This window comes from Nycticebus coucang, chromosome 3, assembly GCF_027406575.1.
Source record: "Nycticebus coucang isolate mNycCou1 chromosome 3, mNycCou1.pri, whole genome shotgun sequence".
Taxonomy (NCBI): Eukaryota; Metazoa; Chordata; class Mammalia; order Primates; family Lorisidae; genus Nycticebus; species Nycticebus coucang.
The window spans coordinates 154,296,445-154,314,907 of NC_069782.1; the positions used below are offsets into that span (position 1 = coordinate 154,296,445).

General features: G+C 49.0%; 1 protein-coding gene across 1 annotated transcript in view; it reads right to left on the reverse strand.

Moving 5' to 3' along the window:
* Positions 1–18,463, reverse strand: part of ADAM12 (ADAM metallopeptidase domain 12) — a 342,217-nt gene that overhangs the window by 28,324 nt on the left and 295,430 nt on the right. The window contains exons 13-16 of the mRNA XM_053584218.1: positions 16,709–16,798; positions 14,806–15,001; positions 1,866–1,974; positions 1,568–1,766 (exon numbers count right to left, since the gene is read on the reverse strand). Coding sequence (XP_053440193.1) covers positions 1,568–1,766; positions 1,866–1,974; positions 14,806–15,001; positions 16,709–16,798 — 594 coding nt within the window. The remainder of the gene's footprint in view (positions 1–1,567; positions 1,767–1,865; positions 1,975–14,805; positions 15,002–16,708; positions 16,799–18,463) is intronic.

Genomic DNA, 18,463 nt, shown 5'->3' on the forward strand with positions numbered 1-18,463 from the left:
AATACGGGAACGTTTTCAACAAACAGACTGACAAGTAATATCATCGGTGATGTAAACCGTCAGCGGAGATGCTCAGCAGAGGAGAACACACGGCCCCCTTGTATTTATCAAGCTGTTGCAGCTACAGGGATTGGAGGAATGACACATGGCTGGTTGAGGGAGCTCAGCCTCTTTTAAAGGGGCCTAATGTACTCCAGACTCAAAGGGTCAGGCCCCTTTTCTCCCAAAAGATGTTATAAATTAATAGAGTCCAAGGAAGCAGAGTCTGATATTTAAATGGCAGAATATTTTTTGAGTAGAACCTTCCTACGGGAAAGGTTACTCTATGACCCCAACCACTCACGTGAGACAAGAAGAATGCCCTTTGAAAAAGATGCTGGTGCTCAAAGCTCTGAGGGGTTGGTGGGAATCCTGGTCAAGGGGAGTATCACATTCCAGCTGATAAAAGATTGCCCAGGGTTACAACGAACACAGCAGGACCCCAAGAAAAGCACGTGGGTGCTGCTGTCCTCCGGAGCCCTCAGAGAGCTGGTGTTTGGTGGAAATGGAGATCAAAGCACATCTCATCTTGCACACGAGAAAAAACTCGATGACAAATTGAGTCCTTGGAATCTCAGAGTTCAGATGCACCTGGCCCTGGCTATTCAGGCTACAGTTTAAAAAATGGGTGTCATTCTAGTGTCAAGGCCTACGTGTAAGCTAATGTGGCTCAGGAGACATCCAGGACTTTTCTTGTACTGTTCTAGTTTCTCAAGGAAAAGCCTTTGTTGCTGAGGGCCTGTGGGGGAGAGAAGAGTGAGTGGAGGGAATCCTTGTCCTCAGGATTCTCCCTGTGGTGGTCTGTTCTGTTCTGTGCTCTCCATTTTACTGAGTGATTTCAAGATCATGTTGAAAGTGGGGTTTATTCATCTTTTCCCTAAAACATTTTACTAACTTGCTATCATTTTATCTGATGAGAAAGTTCGGTGAAAAAAATTCAGTGTGTTAGAACATGAAAATCTCAAATTCTTTGTTTCTTAAAACAAAAATTGTCTTTATTTCTAAACCTCAAAGTATTTTCATCTACCTCTTCCTCTTTCCTCTGAAAGGACTCCCTTTGGCATAGTGTTTATCCTGTCTCTTCCCCTCTCCTCATCTCCCTACAGGGCCTCTGAAAACACACCTGACTTCCCATTCTGCCCAGGTGAGGGACAAGCCCCCAAGATTCTTGTGCCAAAAACCAAGCCGCATATCCCAGACCAATATAACGTGCTATAGCATTTCTTTCTAAAGTCACTTCCTGGCTGGAAACCCTCATGACACCCAGAGTGTAGAAATGACTTATTAACAGGACAGCTGAGAAGACTAGCTTGATTTTCCAAAAACTGCATTTCAATGGTCAGACCAGGATCTAGGATTTATTGACTTTTTCTTTTAGGTGTAAAGAAGTGGATTCCAGATACAGTGTTCTGAGAAGTGGAGTTAGGAAAACAAACCAACCTGGTAACCCAGTTCTTGAACAGGACGTTTTTCAATGGGCCCCGTTCCAGACTTACATTTAAGATGCAAGCGAGTATTTGGGTCTTACTTTTCCTTCTGCGCACTTTGTGCCCGCAAGGACCAGCCCTGGGTCCGGCATGTCATCACCCAAGTACACATGGGTCCCACGGCACAGAATCCGGCCTCCTTCCTGCAGTGGGATGTTTGTTTCTATGGAAACGGCATTGGTACCAATGACAGGCCGGCTGGCACCTCCTTGACACTGGATTTTCCCACATTTAGCATCTCTGGAAGGGTAAGAACAAACAATTCCCAAAGAGAAATGGTTTGGAGTGAACACTTGGCCATGTGGGAAGGTCAAAGCCACGGGGGTGCAGACTCCATACCTCATCTCGCATTTGGCAAAGGAGCTCTTGGAGTCTTTGCCGCAGTTTCCGTAAGGGTCACCTGCAGAGTTGACTCTCTCGAAACAGATCCCAGGGGCAGGTTTAGCACCTGGAACAGAGCAGAAGAGCAACTATGACTCTTGCGGGCAGTTTTCATGTGTCCCTTTGAATGGCACGAGGCTTTAGGGCTCTGTGTTCACAGAAACCTTGCTCACTGTCTCAGCTGGCCCACGATGGCTGCCGGCCACTGGAAGCCTGGGGCATCCACAGCGGCTGCCTCTCCTGGCTGGGTCCTGGTAAGGTACACACATCCCAGCTTACCCTCCTCTAGATCTGCAGTCGGCAGTCACGGCACATGTAGCCTCGCTGGGGATGAGGCCTGGCTGTGGGAACAGACCCGACCTGGGGCAGGGAGGCGTCAGCCAGCTGGCAGCCGAGAAGGGGAAGCTTGCCCTCTTCAACATCCCACACAATCCCAGTGAGAAAATGCAGGTTGGGGCGAGCTCCCCAGAGTAATGATGACTAATGATGTGGGAAGCAGAGAGAGAGAGGAGGGAGGCAGAGACCTCACACAACACCTTCAGTCCCACAAAGCTCCCTGTAGAGCAAGCCCTGGCTTCAGTTAACGCCTATTCACATAAGGCAGAGGTTGCGCTCAGCGGCCATGGAGACAGCAACCCTGATGGTCATTGAACACAGCATGACAGCCCCCAGGGGAGGGTCATGGCAGCTGGACAGCTCAGGAAATGGCCATTTTTAGCACATTTTCCAGCTGTGGAAAGAGAGAGCATATACTTGGGTTTGCAGTGCCAAAGCCTCAGAGGGCCGTTGATTCCCATGCATCGTGATATCTGCTGAGGACTGTGAGCGACTCAGGAAAACGTGCCACCTTCTTTAGGACCGACTGTGCCCTCTTTCTCCCCACATGGGCGTCCTGTTGGGGCACTTCCTCTCACATCACTTCCAACTGCCAGGATGCCAGCTCCCCAGACCCTGGCTCTGCTGCCTGCCCCTCTCTGCGCCCAACTCCGGTGGATTCCATTTGCCTCCCCGGGGGACAGTGGACTTATTTAAGATGCCCATCAGAGGATGGGCAAGGCTCCCCTCCTCCCAGGGAAAAGACGGTGTTCCTGTTACTGAAAACGCCCCTGTCCTTTACCTGTGCCACTGTGAGGAGCCAGCCAGCTCTGAACCTCTCTCTTTCCCATTCCTTTTATTAAAAGCCATCTCAGAGAAGCCTCCTTAAACCCTCTTTTCAAGGGCACTAGCCCAGCCTGGACACGAAGCTCGACCAGGGAAAAAGGTCTCTGGCTCTTCGGTATCACTTTCCTGTTATTCTGTCTGACTTGCCACGCCTCTGCCGGCAGTGTGACGGTACCACAGGCGCACGCAGCTGCGGCGCGCTATGAGCGCGGTTCATCCACTCTCCCCACTCTTATTTTTTTCATTTACTTGCTGGAGGGAGCAAGGATGGGGAGAGTGAGTCTCAGTGTGGAATATGTGCCTGTACTTAATAATCCTGTTTGATAGTACTTTTGATCAAAGTACTTAGATCTAATTGATCAAAGCAGTTTGGAAAAACAGGCTTCTAGAACACTAACAACACAGCGGTTGTTTGTGTGTTTTGCATAAACCCTCCGTATTTATGGATCGCTGTCTGGTTCTACCCTCCTCCTAATCATCCACCTACCTTTCCTCCCCTTCCACCTTCCCTCTCTCCCACGGTCCTTGCCCTGTATTCACTCTCCCCGTCCCTCCTTCCCTCCGTCCGCCCACCCATTCTCCCCGTCTCAGAGTTCAGTCACACACATGCGTATATTCAACACTTCCTGCTTTCCAGACACGGGGGTACGAAAGTGACCAAACTGGACAAAACTCCTGCTCGCTTGAAAGTTGCAAGGAGAACAGAAAACACGTGACTATGTGTCTGAGCATTCCAGTGTTGGAGTGCTGTGGAGGAAGAACCGAGGAAGGGAGCCCAGGGCGCTGTTGGTTTTTAAGACAGGCTGCTCAGGACAAACCTCTAAGAGAAGAGGCCATGAGCTGAATCCCACCACTTACTCCTGCAGGGCGGGGGTCTCATCCCATTTTATGGATAAGAAAACTCGGACATCAGGGGTTCAAGGCTGGATTCGCAGGCTGGCTGAGGATCCCCAGACTGCTCCAGTGTCAGAAAGTTCTCCCCAGGCTGGGTCTTAGGGGCAGGAGCAGAAGACAACCAGTCCCTGCAGCTCAAGTGACGCCAGGGCAGGCAGCTGCAGCTGCCCTCTGCGGGGCTGTGAAGTGAGGTGGGAAATGGCCTTGTTCCTTCTTTCTGTCCTTCACGAGACCAGGACGAAGCAACACTAGAAACTACTACTGGATTCTGAGCTCGGGGACTGGGCTGATAATACCCCATCTCTGAATGCAATGGTGTTTTCATCTTACATGGATCCGGCCACCCTTACTAGTAATTTTTCTTCCGGGATTATGGCGACTTAAAAAACTATATACCGGGCTGCAATTCAAATATGTTAATCAATAACTCTGTTATCCTTATAGGGAGCCATAAGCAGATTTCTGAGCTGTCTGAGATGTGTGAGCTCACAAATAGCTCATGACAGCAGGAGGAGGATGGAGGAGGTCAAGGATCACGTGCTGGGGTGCTCAGGGCAAGACGAGGAGAGGAAAGAGGTGGAGGGAGGGACAGACCACAGCAGGGACCCGGGACATTGCTAGTGCACTGGCAAAGCAAGGGCGCGGCAGATACATAAATGCCCAACTAAGGGCCTAAAATTATAACAGGGAATCAAGTGAAGGTGTGAAAACACTCTTCAAAAAAGTATAAAAGCATTTTGGAGGCATAAAATCAACATAGGATCACTACTTGGGAATCCAAATGCAGAAAACACAGGCTTCTGGGTCAGGGTGTGTGTACAATTTGAATGCCCCAAATAGTGAGGCTTAGAAAACCAGCAGCATGCGAGTTGCAACCACTCCTAAGCTCACTAGGGATACGAAACAGCCTTGGTGTGCACCGGTAACTCGGAAGCACTGTGGAAGCGGAAGGCCACCTGGAATTTCAGGAAAGCTGCCATTTTCCCAAAGATAAAATCCCACAGAAACGTTTATGGCCAGTTTGAATATGCGAAGTTTTAGCAACATGGATGGTGCAGCCAGGAGTCTTATAACATGCTGTCGATAAACCTGATGAGAAATTGTGAAGAAAAACACAGTTCAATTAACACCGCCTTTCTTTTTGTTCTCCCAAACCATGTAATCGTTTTATTCAGATTCTTCATTTTTTCTTTGGTCTCAAGGTCTTTTTGTTTTCTGTGACACACCCCTGGCACTTCTGGCTTGTTCTGATGTCAACCTTTTGATGCTGTCTCTGGAAATCTTGTTTTTAGGCAAGAATGCCCCCTCTTCTGGCACTTTCTCTATTTGTCCTCTGGTGTGTATGAACAACCTCCACAACCTCGTCACCCACTCTACTGCTTAGCAAAGGGATCCTTCCAAGCCTCTTTTACTAGAATAACCAAAGTATAGGATGACATCACAAGTTAGGAATAAGAATTGAATGTGTGATGAACATGCTTGTCTTTTATACAACCCAACTTTGTCAGGCAACCTTGATGAGCCAGCATGGACAGAGGCGGACTAGATCCAAAAGGTCTTCCCAGCTGGACCATGATGTTCAAAAGTTGTGGTTGAGGGAATGAGGTCATTCAGACCTGGTTCTTTCTGCTGGTCTCTGCGGGGAGTTTTGTTTTCCAACTGGGGACACGTGGGATCCAAGAAAAACAAATGTGTGTCGAGTCTTAACTTGTTCGCAATGTCTGCTCCTGTTTGAGTTCTGTCCTCAGTGGCCACACTGCCGTGGAAGAGCAAGGGCTTGGTCCCAATGTGCAATGGGACCTTGTGACATAAGCCCTTGGGACTCTGTCTCCTCCTCCATTAAAGGGGACAAGGAGCTGATTCTGCGGTACTGTGAGGCTCACTGAGTCAGTGCACAGAGCACTGGCACACGGCAGGCCCACAGGGAACCCAGAGACCATGGGGATGGTGGTCCATCATGGGGTGGGCTTGGCTTCCAGGCTTCAGGGCTGGGAGAATGTGAGAAGGCTTAGCACACGTGTATGAGCTCACGCTGTGTCAGTGGGATTTCCAGCCATTTCTCTCACAGATTCTTGTCCCCAGGGCCTGGCACATCAAGAGGACTAGTGGAGAATGTTGAATAACTGGACACCTCGGGGAATGAAGAGGGAAGAGGAGAATGTCATCTGAAACCCTGGTGGTTTTTGCACATCTTTTGCATAGAAATCAAAACTACCATTGCAGCTCGAGGATTGCCACTTCCCTGCAACCCCCTTCCCCTCACTTCAGTGAGTGAGCCCCCCCTGCCTGGCACCCTGAGTCCTGGCTGGCTCTGGGCCCTCCTGGCCTGCTGCGACCTGGGCTCCGGATTCTCAGCTGAGCTGGCACCAGGTGCCAAAGAGGCAGCAGGAGACCTCGAGTAAAGACCCTTGAGTTTCACTCCTTTCTATGCCCCCTGAGCCTTTGGGAACAAAGACCATCTTCCCCGCGTTTCCTCTCTTTGCTCTTAGCAAACAAAGACTAAGTGAACGGTGCATTTCGGATCATTAACATGCTACTTGTTGGGCACCCCCACTCTTGGGTTTGTGCTGGGTACATGATGCTGAATCGTTGATCCTTACAAGATCTCCCTCTAAGAACTAAGAACCTCCCTGTAAGGCCCACATATCCCCATTTCACAGATTTGATACTAAGACTCAGTGTTACAGCAACCTACCGGAGATCACAAAGTCAAAATCCACAGTCCCTCTAGCCAGCCCTGACCCTGTGCTGCCTCCCTCTTAGAACCACCCAGTGGGCCCCAGACCCCTGTCCCTGTCATCCCTCCATCTGTCCCTCTCCAGAATCACCCATGTGCTCTACTGAGACCCGCCAGCTCCTGGACCTGGCTTCATCTTTACCAAATCCTTTTCCAAAGTATAACTCGTTAGGCTGGGACACCGGCAACCCCATGCTTGTATCCCAGGTGATGAACCGAATTGGCTGACACTCCATCCCCCAAATCTGAGCATACCCAGTGGGTTTCCCTCCAAAGAGCAGGGCAATTGACAGAAGTGGTAGACATGGTTATGCCTTTTTGTCAAATCTCTACTGATTCGGGAAAAGAAATGAAAAATTCTGAAGGATTTGGAAACTTCTGGGGGAGGAGTTAGTTTCTAAAGAAATAAAGCTCAGTGAGGTTTGACCAGTATAACTGACTTCACGATGCTATTACTTTGTCCAGTGGAAAGGATGAACCAGGGTTGTAAAGGTTAACTTTCTGCCTCCCACCAGGAGAGCAATAATGGTTGGTCTTTTTCTAAGAGTTTTATTCATTTGAGCTTTTACTTAAAACATGCAAGAGAGAAGATGCTGTGTCATACTCTATTGCTGACGTATGGCCAGTACACACTGTCCACAGAGCGTGGCAGTGACATGGCCCCCTGCAATGTGGCAAAGAAAACTGACGCTTGCATGAGAGGCATGTTGTTATTTCCTCAGCCTCGTGAACATGGGGACAGGACAGATGGATCTCTGTGGAATCAGAGCCCCGAACGTATCAGCTACTTTGTCCATTCTCCATTCTTCTTTGGAGAATGAAGGCAGTGTCATGGTGACTCACTGTGGACCTGGATGGATTAGCTCTTTTGCATTCCCCATCCTCAAGTACTCAGGGATTGGCAACTTTCACCCACTTTCTGAGCTTGCCGTGGCTTTAATCCAATCCGTGGTGTGAAAGGGCAAGGTGGGAGAAGGATGGAGCACAGCCCTGCCTGTGGCTGGATGAGGCCCAGGGCTGCTGTGTCCTTCAGGGCCCTCCTTGGTCACCACTTTCCACTGGAGGCTGGGGCTGGCTCTCCTCCTTTCTCCTCCCTCCAGTTGCCACACTTGCTATCCCCTCTTGGGATCCTCCCAAGTGCCTGCCTGATTATAAAGATCCCCATGGGCAGGAATGGCGCCTCAGGCCTGAACACAGCAGGTGTGCCCCAAGAGCGAGCAAGGAACAGAGGCTTCCCTCTTCAACGCCTGCCCCTGAGGACATCAACTGTGTTTCTGCAGGACGAAGCAGCTTGAGTAGATGAACATCGTCCGGGCTTATCTTTTCTGTGTCTCTGGATTTTCACTTATTTATTTATATCAATGAAGTGTTCTGGTGCTGTCTTAGGTAAGGTCATGAAAAGATAGACATTTTACTTCCTGGACAGAGAAACACTATTCCCTCAACGTTTAGGTAAAGTAAAAAAACCCCTGAGCAGTGACACCAAAAGGGTGTTCAGCGCTGCCCTTGGGAGCAGAAGCGGCTCTGGCATTAGAACACATCATTAAAGGAAGTGGCTTCAGTGGCACAAATCTCACACACGGGTCTGTCTGAGACCTGCTGATCCCAGTGAGGACTGCAGGGAAGGCTCCAGCAAAGTGTCTCAAGGGGCTTTTTTTGTGTGTGAGCTGCCATCTGTCATTTATCTCAGAGACAGAATGGTCAATAATTTAAAAGGTGTAAATGACTTCTAGCCACTCGTAAGATATTGCAAAGGCACAGATTGGCATCAAAGTTGCTGCACTTAAAAATCTCTGTCTTCATGTCTTTAGGAAAATGACAGATTTCATGTCACTTGGAAAGAATGACAACAGTTTTCTTATTACCACTATATTATAAAACATCAATTTCAAGTCTTCAGTTCTTAATAATAGAACACTTGGATGTTTTGCCATTATCAAAAGATAAATTTAGCCTTTCAGAGGGAATTTTGACATCATGCTGTATTTTATAATTATGTAGGGAGGGATGGATTTTAATTACCAGTTTTGTCTTCAGAGTGATATAACTTATATTTGTAATTATAGTTTGGAAGTTCCCAATGTCATTATGTCTTTTGAAAGAGAGATGATGGCATCTTGAATTATGCCCACAATTTACTCAATCTAATCTTTTACTTTAAAATGACTCCATTATGCAAATGAACTTCTCCAGTTGAGTCAAATCGCCCCTCCCTCTGTCACTAATTTCTCTAACCCCTGTCACTAATATCTGTAGACAAAGGCACTTTTACAAACAGTTGGCGGCTATTTTTGTCCCCCCCCATTCTTTAAGAGAACCTCTGTATTCATCAGAAAATGAAGTCCAACTGAATAAGTTTTATCATTTCCTCCTTACGCAATGGGACAAAAGGGAGCCTTTTTTGACTTCTAAACAATCTGACTCTCTGTAAAAATATCTTTTCTTCCCATATGTGGCTACAGAAGTTGAAGGTGGCTGGTCAATGCATGGCCCCAAATGGGTCACCATAAACCAAGGTCATTTAAACTAGCCTTGCAGATAAACACTGAGTATTCACCAGCCCATAAAACTTGTCTGGCCAGCCCACACTGTGTAAATCAGATGACACTGGAATCTAGACAGCGATAAAACCGGTGAAACGAACATGTTTCAGGACTTTTCTGATGCAAATTGTTTGTGACTTTAGACGGGTAGTTATTGGTAAGATTAATTGCCAAGGAATGTTTTCAGTAACAATGCTAGTGGTTCTGACAAACAACATTGGCAGAAGTAAATTTGCTGCCTAAAGAAAAATGTCCAGCTGTGTTTCAGCAGGCATAAAGGTCATGTCATATTGACAGAAAATCTTTGTGGATATTAACACCAAACCGGACAAAGACAGCTGAACGCCAGCCACACAGTCTGAACTGCCGAGAGCAGTTAATGTGTCTGACATCAATATATAAAGTCTTGAGACTCAAGAATTGTGGGAGAAAATCAGCAAGAAAAAAATTACACTCTCAGCCAACAATGTTGGTTAGAATACTATCAACAATGGTAACAGTAAAAAAACAAACAAATGAACAAAACCCCCCAAAGATATTCTGAAAGTATATTACTTTGCCAGTTAGGAGTTGCAGGCATATGTTTCGAATTTTCTATCATTTTATTTGTAGAAAGATTTGGAAGCAGGATTATTTTATTGAAATATAATGCTGGATTGAGAAAAGCCCCATTTCAAAAGGGAATAGCTGGTTGGAAGGAAGGGCTTCATCCGGTCAGCATTTGGGTAGCCAGATCTAGACAGTGAATAATGGACATCCTGACTGTAACCGGAGAATTCTGGATGACTCAACCACTCAGCCAGGCCACTGGGGTGGAAATGTCGAGAGCTGGCAGAGTAAGAACTTGGTGACTCCTACAGCTCTGAGTTCCTGTGCTTCCCAACAGCCTGCAGTGACCCCAGGCAAATGTGCTCCGGAGCTGCGAGTATCTGCGAAGGGCTGGGGAAACCAAATACTGTATTGCAAATGCGTCTCTGACAGTCAGTTCCCGTCTCTGAATCATGGAAAGTGAATCCAAAGGCAACACGGGAACAAAGCAGGAAGACGCTCTCAAGCTGGTCCACATCTGTCTGGCTGGGGGCCGGGCCCGGGAAGTCACGTCTGCCCCCAGGACTGCATCTGTCTGGGGTGGAAGCTTCCTTCCCAGGACACTGAGATGGAGTCAAATCCTGACTCCACCACAGGTCCAGGCAGAGGTGTGGGGCTGTGGGGAGTGTGTCCCTCTGGTAGAATCGGGGTTCTGCTGCCAGCCTCTTACACACAGCAGGACATCAATGAATCCTTAATAAAGGAGGGAATGGGTGGCGGCTGAGGGTCTCTGCTCTCCAAGTCACAGCCCAAGCTCCACACAAGCAGAACCATCTGCATGTTCCTTGGTTGGCCCCACTGTCCTTGTGTGCCCTGACCTACGCTATTCTGTACCTGTACATAATCACTCCCGAAGGCGCCTGGCTGGATGGTCCCGTCTACCCCACCACGCGTGGCCCACCATCCCCTCTCAGCCCTTTGTCAAACCTTGAGGACTCGAGCACCTTGCTCAGTAGCCTGAGTGTCCTTTGAGCGCAGTTGCACCGTGTGGGGTTTACACATACCCAGTGCCATGCACCTGGCACAGAGCTATTTGTGATACGTCCCATAGGATAGATGACAAGCTGTGCTGGAGGATGACAGTCCCCCCAGGGGCAGGGAGGCCACTACTCCCATTTTCAGATGAGGCACAACCAGGTTGACCAACTGGGTGGAGGTTGTCCAGAGAATAAGTGGTCTGTTCAACACCTATGGCACCCCACAAAAGTCCACACCCCAATCTGGAGTCTAACCTGTGAATACATTGCCTTACATAGCAAAAGGGACTTTGGAGATGTGATTATGCACCGGGTATTGAGATGGGAAAGAGGTTATCTGGGAGGATCTGGGCGGGTCCCATGTAATCGCCCGGGTACTTCTTCTTCTTTTTTTATTAATATTAAATTATAGCTGGGCGGCGCCTGTGGCTCAGTGAGTAGGGCGCCGGCCCCATATGCCGAGGGTGGCGGGTTCAAACCCAGCCCCGGCCAAACGGCAACAAAAAAATAGCCGGGCGTTGTGGCGGGCACCTGTAGTCCCAGCTGCTCAGGAGGCTGAGGCAAGAGAATCGCGTAAGCCCAAGAGTTAAGAGGTTGCTGTGAGCCGTGTGACGCCACGGCACTCTACCCGAGGGCGGTACAGTGAGACTCTGTCTCTACAAAAAAAAAAAAAAAAAAAAAGAAATAAAAATATTAAATTATAGCTGTGTACATCAATGTGATCATGGGGCACCAAACACTGGTTTTATAAACAGTTTGACACGTTTCCATCACACTGGTTAACATAGCCTTCCTGGCATTTTCTTAGCTATTATGTTAAGACAATTATATTCTACATTTACTAAGTTTCACATGTACCCTTGTAAGATGCACCGCAGGCGTAATCCCACCAATCACCCTCCCTCTGCCCATCCTCCCCCCCTCCCCCTTCCCCATATTCTTAGGTTATAACTGGGTTATAGCTTCAAGTGCCCATCGATCCACGAATGGATTAATAAATTGTGGTATATGTACACCATGGAATATTATGCAGCCTTAAAGAAAGATGGAGACTTTACCTCTTTCATGTTTACATGGATGGAGCTGGAACATATTCTTCTTAGTAAAGTATCTCAAGAATGGAAGAAAAAGCACCCGGGTACTTCTAAGCAGGAGGCAGGAGGGTCAGGGTCAGAGAAGCAGAGGTGGCCATAGAAGCGGAAGCCGGAGGGAAAGACCGGGATGTGAGGGGGAGGAAGGCATCAGGAGCCGGGGGAGGCAAACAGCCTCTGCAAGCTGGAAAAGGCGACCCTCCAGGAACAACGCAGCCCTGTCCACATCTAGATTTAGGATTTACCACCTCCAGAAGTGTTAGATGATACATTTGCATTGCTGCATGCCACCAGGTGTGTGGGAATCTGTTATAACGGCCACAGGAGACTCGGACAGTCCCCTTAAAGGAAACTCAGCAGCCACATGGGCACAGAAGGGAATGTGCATGCTGCACCTGCAAAGGGGGGTGTCAAGGCCTGTGGTGGCCCTCCATGTCCTCTGTCGCCCAGGGGAGTTTGTGTGGTGATCTGAAGGACTGAGAAGGGGCTCACAGAGGCAGACCACAAGCCAGGAAGTCACAAGCCCAAGGGTCTTGGTTTCCAGGGACTCTGAACAGTCTCCCGGAAGGGAAGCCCGCTTCCCCAAAGCACATATGTTCCCAGCAGTCCTGATGCCATCGGGGGTTAGGGCCGTGTGCAATGTGTCACTTGTGACAAACCCAAACCCAGCACTCCCAGGCAAAGGCCTCTCCTGTTACTGGGGATGGGGGTGGTTGAAGAGAGAAGGAAGAGCTGAGCCGGGAGCACCCAGGGACGCCCCCTCCTCAGGAAGGGGACGCGGCGTCCAGGGAGTCAGGCCTCCACTGCACCCTCAGTCAGGAGGATTATGAGAGTTCAAAGCAGGTAACTTCCTGTGGCTGTCGGTTATAGAAAGCTGAGTCTGCGGGTCAGGCTGTTAGTCTGTCTGCCTGTCTGGGGCTCTCCTCTCCCTCTGGCCAGGCAGCTTGAGAAGGTCTAGTCTGATGAGATAATAAATACCAGCCTGGTCACCATGAATCAGAGGCACACAGCCAGCTGAGTCACATGGTGCCGGTGGCTCAGACTGAACGGCCAAGTTCCATCTGATCTCACTTTGGAAATAGGGCCAGATGTTACAATGCGGCAGAGCATTAAAGAACACGTCTCGGTCCCAAAGCTCGAGTGCCCTGTGTGCTCTGGCCGGGAACGCTCCTTGGAAAGAAGCATCGTAAAGGCCCCTATAACTTGAGAAGGGCAGATTACTGACTCTGGAGCGGGCCAGGAAGGCGACGGCCACTAGGGATGCATTATAGCATGAAGATCTGGCGCAGAACTAGCCACAGTCCCAAAGTGACCTCACTTGGCTAAAAGGCATCTGAAGTCACCAAACCATATAGAGCCTGTACAGCAACACATAACGTGTGTTCAGTGAGGGCCTACTTAACGTCTGTCATTTCAGTAGGGTCCCCTGCTCCCCCTTTGCTGAGAGGGCCTCTAAGCCCCTCCTCCCACCTGGCCACGTCCTCCAAGAATCTCAGGAGCAGAGGAAGGGCTCCTCAGAGGGGCAGGCAAACGCAGCTGCCTCGCCCTCCTCACCCCGCCGGGCTGCCTCTCCCGCCCCCTCAGCAAGCTCCCAGTGCAGGGGTGGTGGCTCCCCAGGAAGGCCCAGCCCCAAGACACGCCCATCCTGTCCTTGGCTGACACTTTCACATCACATTTGGGTTTAGTTGTCTTTCTCTGCTCTGTTTATTTCCCTCCTCACTCCTGAAACCAAAACCTTGTAACAAAAGTCTGGCAAAGGTCCTGATCCGAGCTCCCTCCCCGAGACCCTGCTTAAGCTCACCTGGCTCTCGGCCTGGGCCTGGCTCAGCACAGTGGCCGAGCAGAGCTGAGGTCTCTGGCCATGACTGACGGGGCACTGCAGTTAGTGGGGGAGGGAGCAAGCAAAGCCCTCGGCCACGTGGCCCAGAGGGAAAGAGAGAGAATAACTAGGTAGGGTGGACCCACACTCTTGGAAGACTCTCTCCATAGGATTCAGAGCCGGAATCTGACAGGTGTCAGATCCCAGTGGCTGCTGCGGCAATGAGGCTTGATGAGGGTCTGACCCCAGGAGGTGGGACATGGGGGAGAGGTACCCGTAGGGGGGTGGTTCTCCCCCCTTTTGCATCTGAATTTCTGCCGAATTTTAGAGCTTGGGGGAACTTAAGTTTGAGACCTCACTCCTGGTGTGACTATACACTGTGGGAGGTGCTCATGGGGACTGAGTGACAGTGATCTGGCTTCAGCCCCAGCCTGGTGACCTTAGGAAACTGACTGTGTACTCAGAGTTTTTGCCTCATCTTTTATAAAACTGCAGTTGTTTTCCCTACCTCAGGGTGGGAGGTGTTGGAGGAGGAAGAGACAAAACATGCCAGGTGCCCGGCATGACCTGGTGGAGGGACCTGTGTGCCTCCTTGCCCGAGAGCTGCCCGCTGTACTCAGTCCTTCCCAACCACAGACCTCCTAATGAGTAAACTGCAGTCGGAGGCCTTCCCCATGGAGCCCTCAGCTACAGTGACTTCCTGGCACCCTGGTCCTTGGTTGAGGACCTCATCTGAGCACAAGGAGCATCCTCACAGTTGAGTGGTGGTGGGAAGTTCCGTCCCCTGCCTGGCTCTTCGACTACATGTTAAGCTCTCTGAGGGCAGCATCATGGCTGATCCCCACCCCTTATCACTCCATGGGGCACATAGCAGACGCTCAGGCCTCTATTGTTAGACTGCACCAAATTCCTCAAGGCAGGCTCCAGGCAGCATGGCCCAGCATGGCCCAGCCCCTCCCAGCCCATCATTCCTAACTGCACGCTCTGGATGCCATGGACGGTGCCCCTCAGGGTGAATGTGCTCCCCTGGTCCCACCGCTCAGCCTGCCAGTGCCGCTCCCAGAGCACAGCAGTCAGCAGCCACATACCTGGTCCCCAGAGCATGACGCACTGCTGCTCGTGGGTCTGGCAGATGCCGTTGTAGCAGTAGCCATCTACTCCCTGACACGGGTGGCCATCGTGCAGGTACACGCTGGCCGGGCAGTGAGGACTGGTCCCTGTGCAGAACTCCGGCAGATCACAGGAGTTGCTGGAGCCCCTGCATGCTGTTCCTGCCGGCTTCAGCTGGAAGGAGAGGGCTGCTCATAGCACGGGCTCGGGGAAAGGGCAAGGCAGCTCTTAGCAGCACCCATGCGATGGAGGTTTTGCCCAAAGGGGTGAAGATCTCAAAGGAAGTCCCTTTCATAGTAGAGAGGGCTCACTAAATAATCAGGTTCTCGCTCTAGGCTCTGAGGTTCACCTTTCCAGTCTGAGAGGGGGAGGACCAACAAAGGGAAGCCCCTTTTCAATGTGATGCAACATACGGGTTTTCTGAGGAGCAGATGGGCTGGTCCCTGACACCTGTCACCTTGGACGAAGGGGAACAAGGGGAGAACTGGTGGCCGGCCTGGATGATTCTTAAAGAAAGGGTCTCTGGTTATCAACATCAGCAAGTGTTCTAAGATGAAATTGGTACTTAAAAGTGTTAGCATCTGTGGGCAAGTTAACAAAAACAACGTTGAGGGCACAATCACAACAGAAATTATACTTTGTTGTCCAATCACAGAACTAGAACCTTCTCTTTAGCACTCATGGGAAGAACTAAGGAAGAGCAAGGGACAGGTGAAGGATGTTAGAAGCCAGCTAACCAACATTTCAGCTTTTTGTGGTTGAAGAAATTAAGGCTCAGAGTGGTTTGTCTGAGGCTGCTTGGCCAGGGCCTACCCCAAGTGCTGGGCTTGGCTCCCCACGTACTCTGTAAAGGAATGAGGTAAGACCCCTGCCGACTTCTGGAGTTGAAAGGAACTGTTTAAAAGCCATACATAATGTGGACCACACCCAGGCCTTACGACATGGTCCTGCCTCCCTTCCTCTGTGGGCATCCCCTGGTCATAAGCTCAGCCTTCCTTCCCTCCTTCCCTCAACCCCCTGCTAGTCACCTTCTCCCACTAGTTGCTGGGTGCCAGGGAGTGCCAGCTGCTTGTGACCCTCCCCGTAAGTTAATCACCGTTGGGAAGGGGGTGAAGGGTATTCCAACGCTGAACATACATGCCATAATGCTCTTCTAAATCACTGTGCTTGTGCGAGGCAGCTAAGAGGGAGTTTCCTGTCTGTAGAATGCCAAGATCAATTTCTTAATTAAAAAGAAATAAAACTCTACCCTTGGAACCTTTGCATCAAAAGTACAGCCTTCTACTCTGTCAGATATCAGCCCTGAGCAACGGGGCAAACAACAGAATTGCTAAGACAAATGCAGTCACAACAGCAGAAATGGCAAAAGCGGAAAACTGCCACTCTTGGCTGGGCTGGGTGGCCGGCACCTTCTGCTGGGAGGACATTAAGACTGAGTTGTTTACACAGAATAAGCCTCATGCATTCTCAGCCCTGCAGGCAGGCGCTGCTGGATCAAGAAGATGGCCCTGGGGTGAGGCTGAGTGATGGGGGTGGGGACCATACACGTTGCTTTTCTTGTTAGCATGGGGGAACCACTCATGCCTCCCATAGCAGAAATGGCACACGGAATGTTGGGCAAGAGTTTTATGGTCCAGGGAGTTTCGGCCCACAAGTACGTAATTTTTCACAGATGACTAGCAATTAAAGTGTGCATTTCACCTAAAGATTGAGAGATTAAAAAATAAGAGGTGGATAGACCAACTTGTATGAGAAGGGGTGATAGTTTCTGCAGCCGTGAGCGCTGTGAAATCACCTTGCTGTACAGCTGGCCCTGCATTGCATTTGAACCTCTCAAACCTTTCAGAGACTTTGGGGTCAAGTTCCCTGCTGAGAACTCACCCGACAGTCTTCGCAGCAGAGCCCATGTGCACACACGGCGTCCGGCTTCAGAGTACAGGTGGTGGCGTTGCAGCAGGGATTCGCGCATTCCTGGAGACGGAATGGGATTGTTTGACAGTGTCTCACAGAGCACCTACTCTCTGCATGCAAATTTCTCACCTTACGTGACTGCAAAAGGAGGCCCAGCTCCTGCACTGAACACCTGCCTAAGGACTACCTTTATCTGCAAGAAAGCAAGGTTTCTGTCAAGTGCTTAGGAGCCGCTGGGTCTGTGAGTCCCTGGAAAGAGTCAGCAGCATGCGAGCGTCTTTGTGAAAGGCGCAGGCGCCAGGACAGAAAGCTGGCTGGCCAGGGTGGTCCAGGTGCCTCCAGTCCCCTACATCATGGGGCTGTGCAGATGCGACTCGGTGCAATGGATTACATTCAAATCTCCTGAGCACTTTGAAATTATTTATCCCCAAATATACATAGATGTGTAAAACCTTTACTCCTCAAAAACGAACCCTCTTGATCTAGAAAAAGGAAGTCAGGTCAGTTGTGTTTGAAGCACGATTCCCTGCAGGCCAACTAAATCATTGTGGATGAGACCATGCTTGGCACAGCTGGGCTGGGCTCTCTGGCCTGACAAGGTCCCTCTGAGGGTCAGAAATGGACACCAGAGTGACCAAGCGGCCAGAAGGAGGTCTGCGGTGGCCACTGACTACAGGGGATTTAAACACAGATCAAACATTAGAAAAGTTGTCCTCTCTGAAACAAAAGGGGGAGAGAAAATTAACGCCTTTATTATTCTATGCTTCACAAGTACCTACTTTTTTGTAACAAAATGATCAGTCTGATTTAAGCATTCCACATTGTATATCAAATCAGCTCATTGTACCCTATAAATGTGCACAGTTATGATTTAACAACAACAAAAAAGAAACGAGGGATGGACTTTTGCTTAGTTCTCAGCAAAAGGCCTGCATCCACTTATCTTGTGAATTTAGGAAGTCCATGTACTTTAGAGCACTCTACTAACTTTGGTGTTTACACATTTTAGAAGCAACAGTAATTATGGAAGGATGGAATGGTTCACAGAGTTTTTAACACTGCTTCATTTACTAATGTCATTTTATTTTATTCAATACAAGATGTACTCTGAACAATTTATAAGCTGTTGACTAGGGTGAAGCTAATCATATACTTATTTAACAGTATCATACTTTACTCCTGAAAATCACTTTTTTGAGTAGTTTTATCATTTGCATCATAAACTTTAAACTTAAATTAGTAAAATTTTGTCAATAATCCAGAAGATTTATGACAAACATAGATACTGAACTGCATCCTGCGTAAACCTCCATCGATCATGGTCTCCTTCGGTGTTTAACATTTGCTTCTACTGTTCCAGACTCATTAAGTTTTAGACTTGTTTGAGGTCTTTATAAACATCCGGAATGTGTAATATATACAATAAGATAAAACTACCAACCAGAAGTCACAGTTACAACTTTCATGATAGTAATGGTTTAGAACTCAGACTTATGAATTCTAAGAAATTTAGGGAACTTGTTTAGTTTGTTTTTTTAAAAGAACCCATTAATTGTGTCTTTGGTCAATGCCGTGAAATGCAGAGCCAGTCTGTTGTGCCCCTTTTGGTCTAAGTGGCTCTACTAATGACACATTTGCCAAATGAAAGATTTCCTTGAAAATCCATGTGAAATCAGACATCCTATATCTGGGTCCTAAAATTCTTTAAGAAGCAACTCCCTGTCT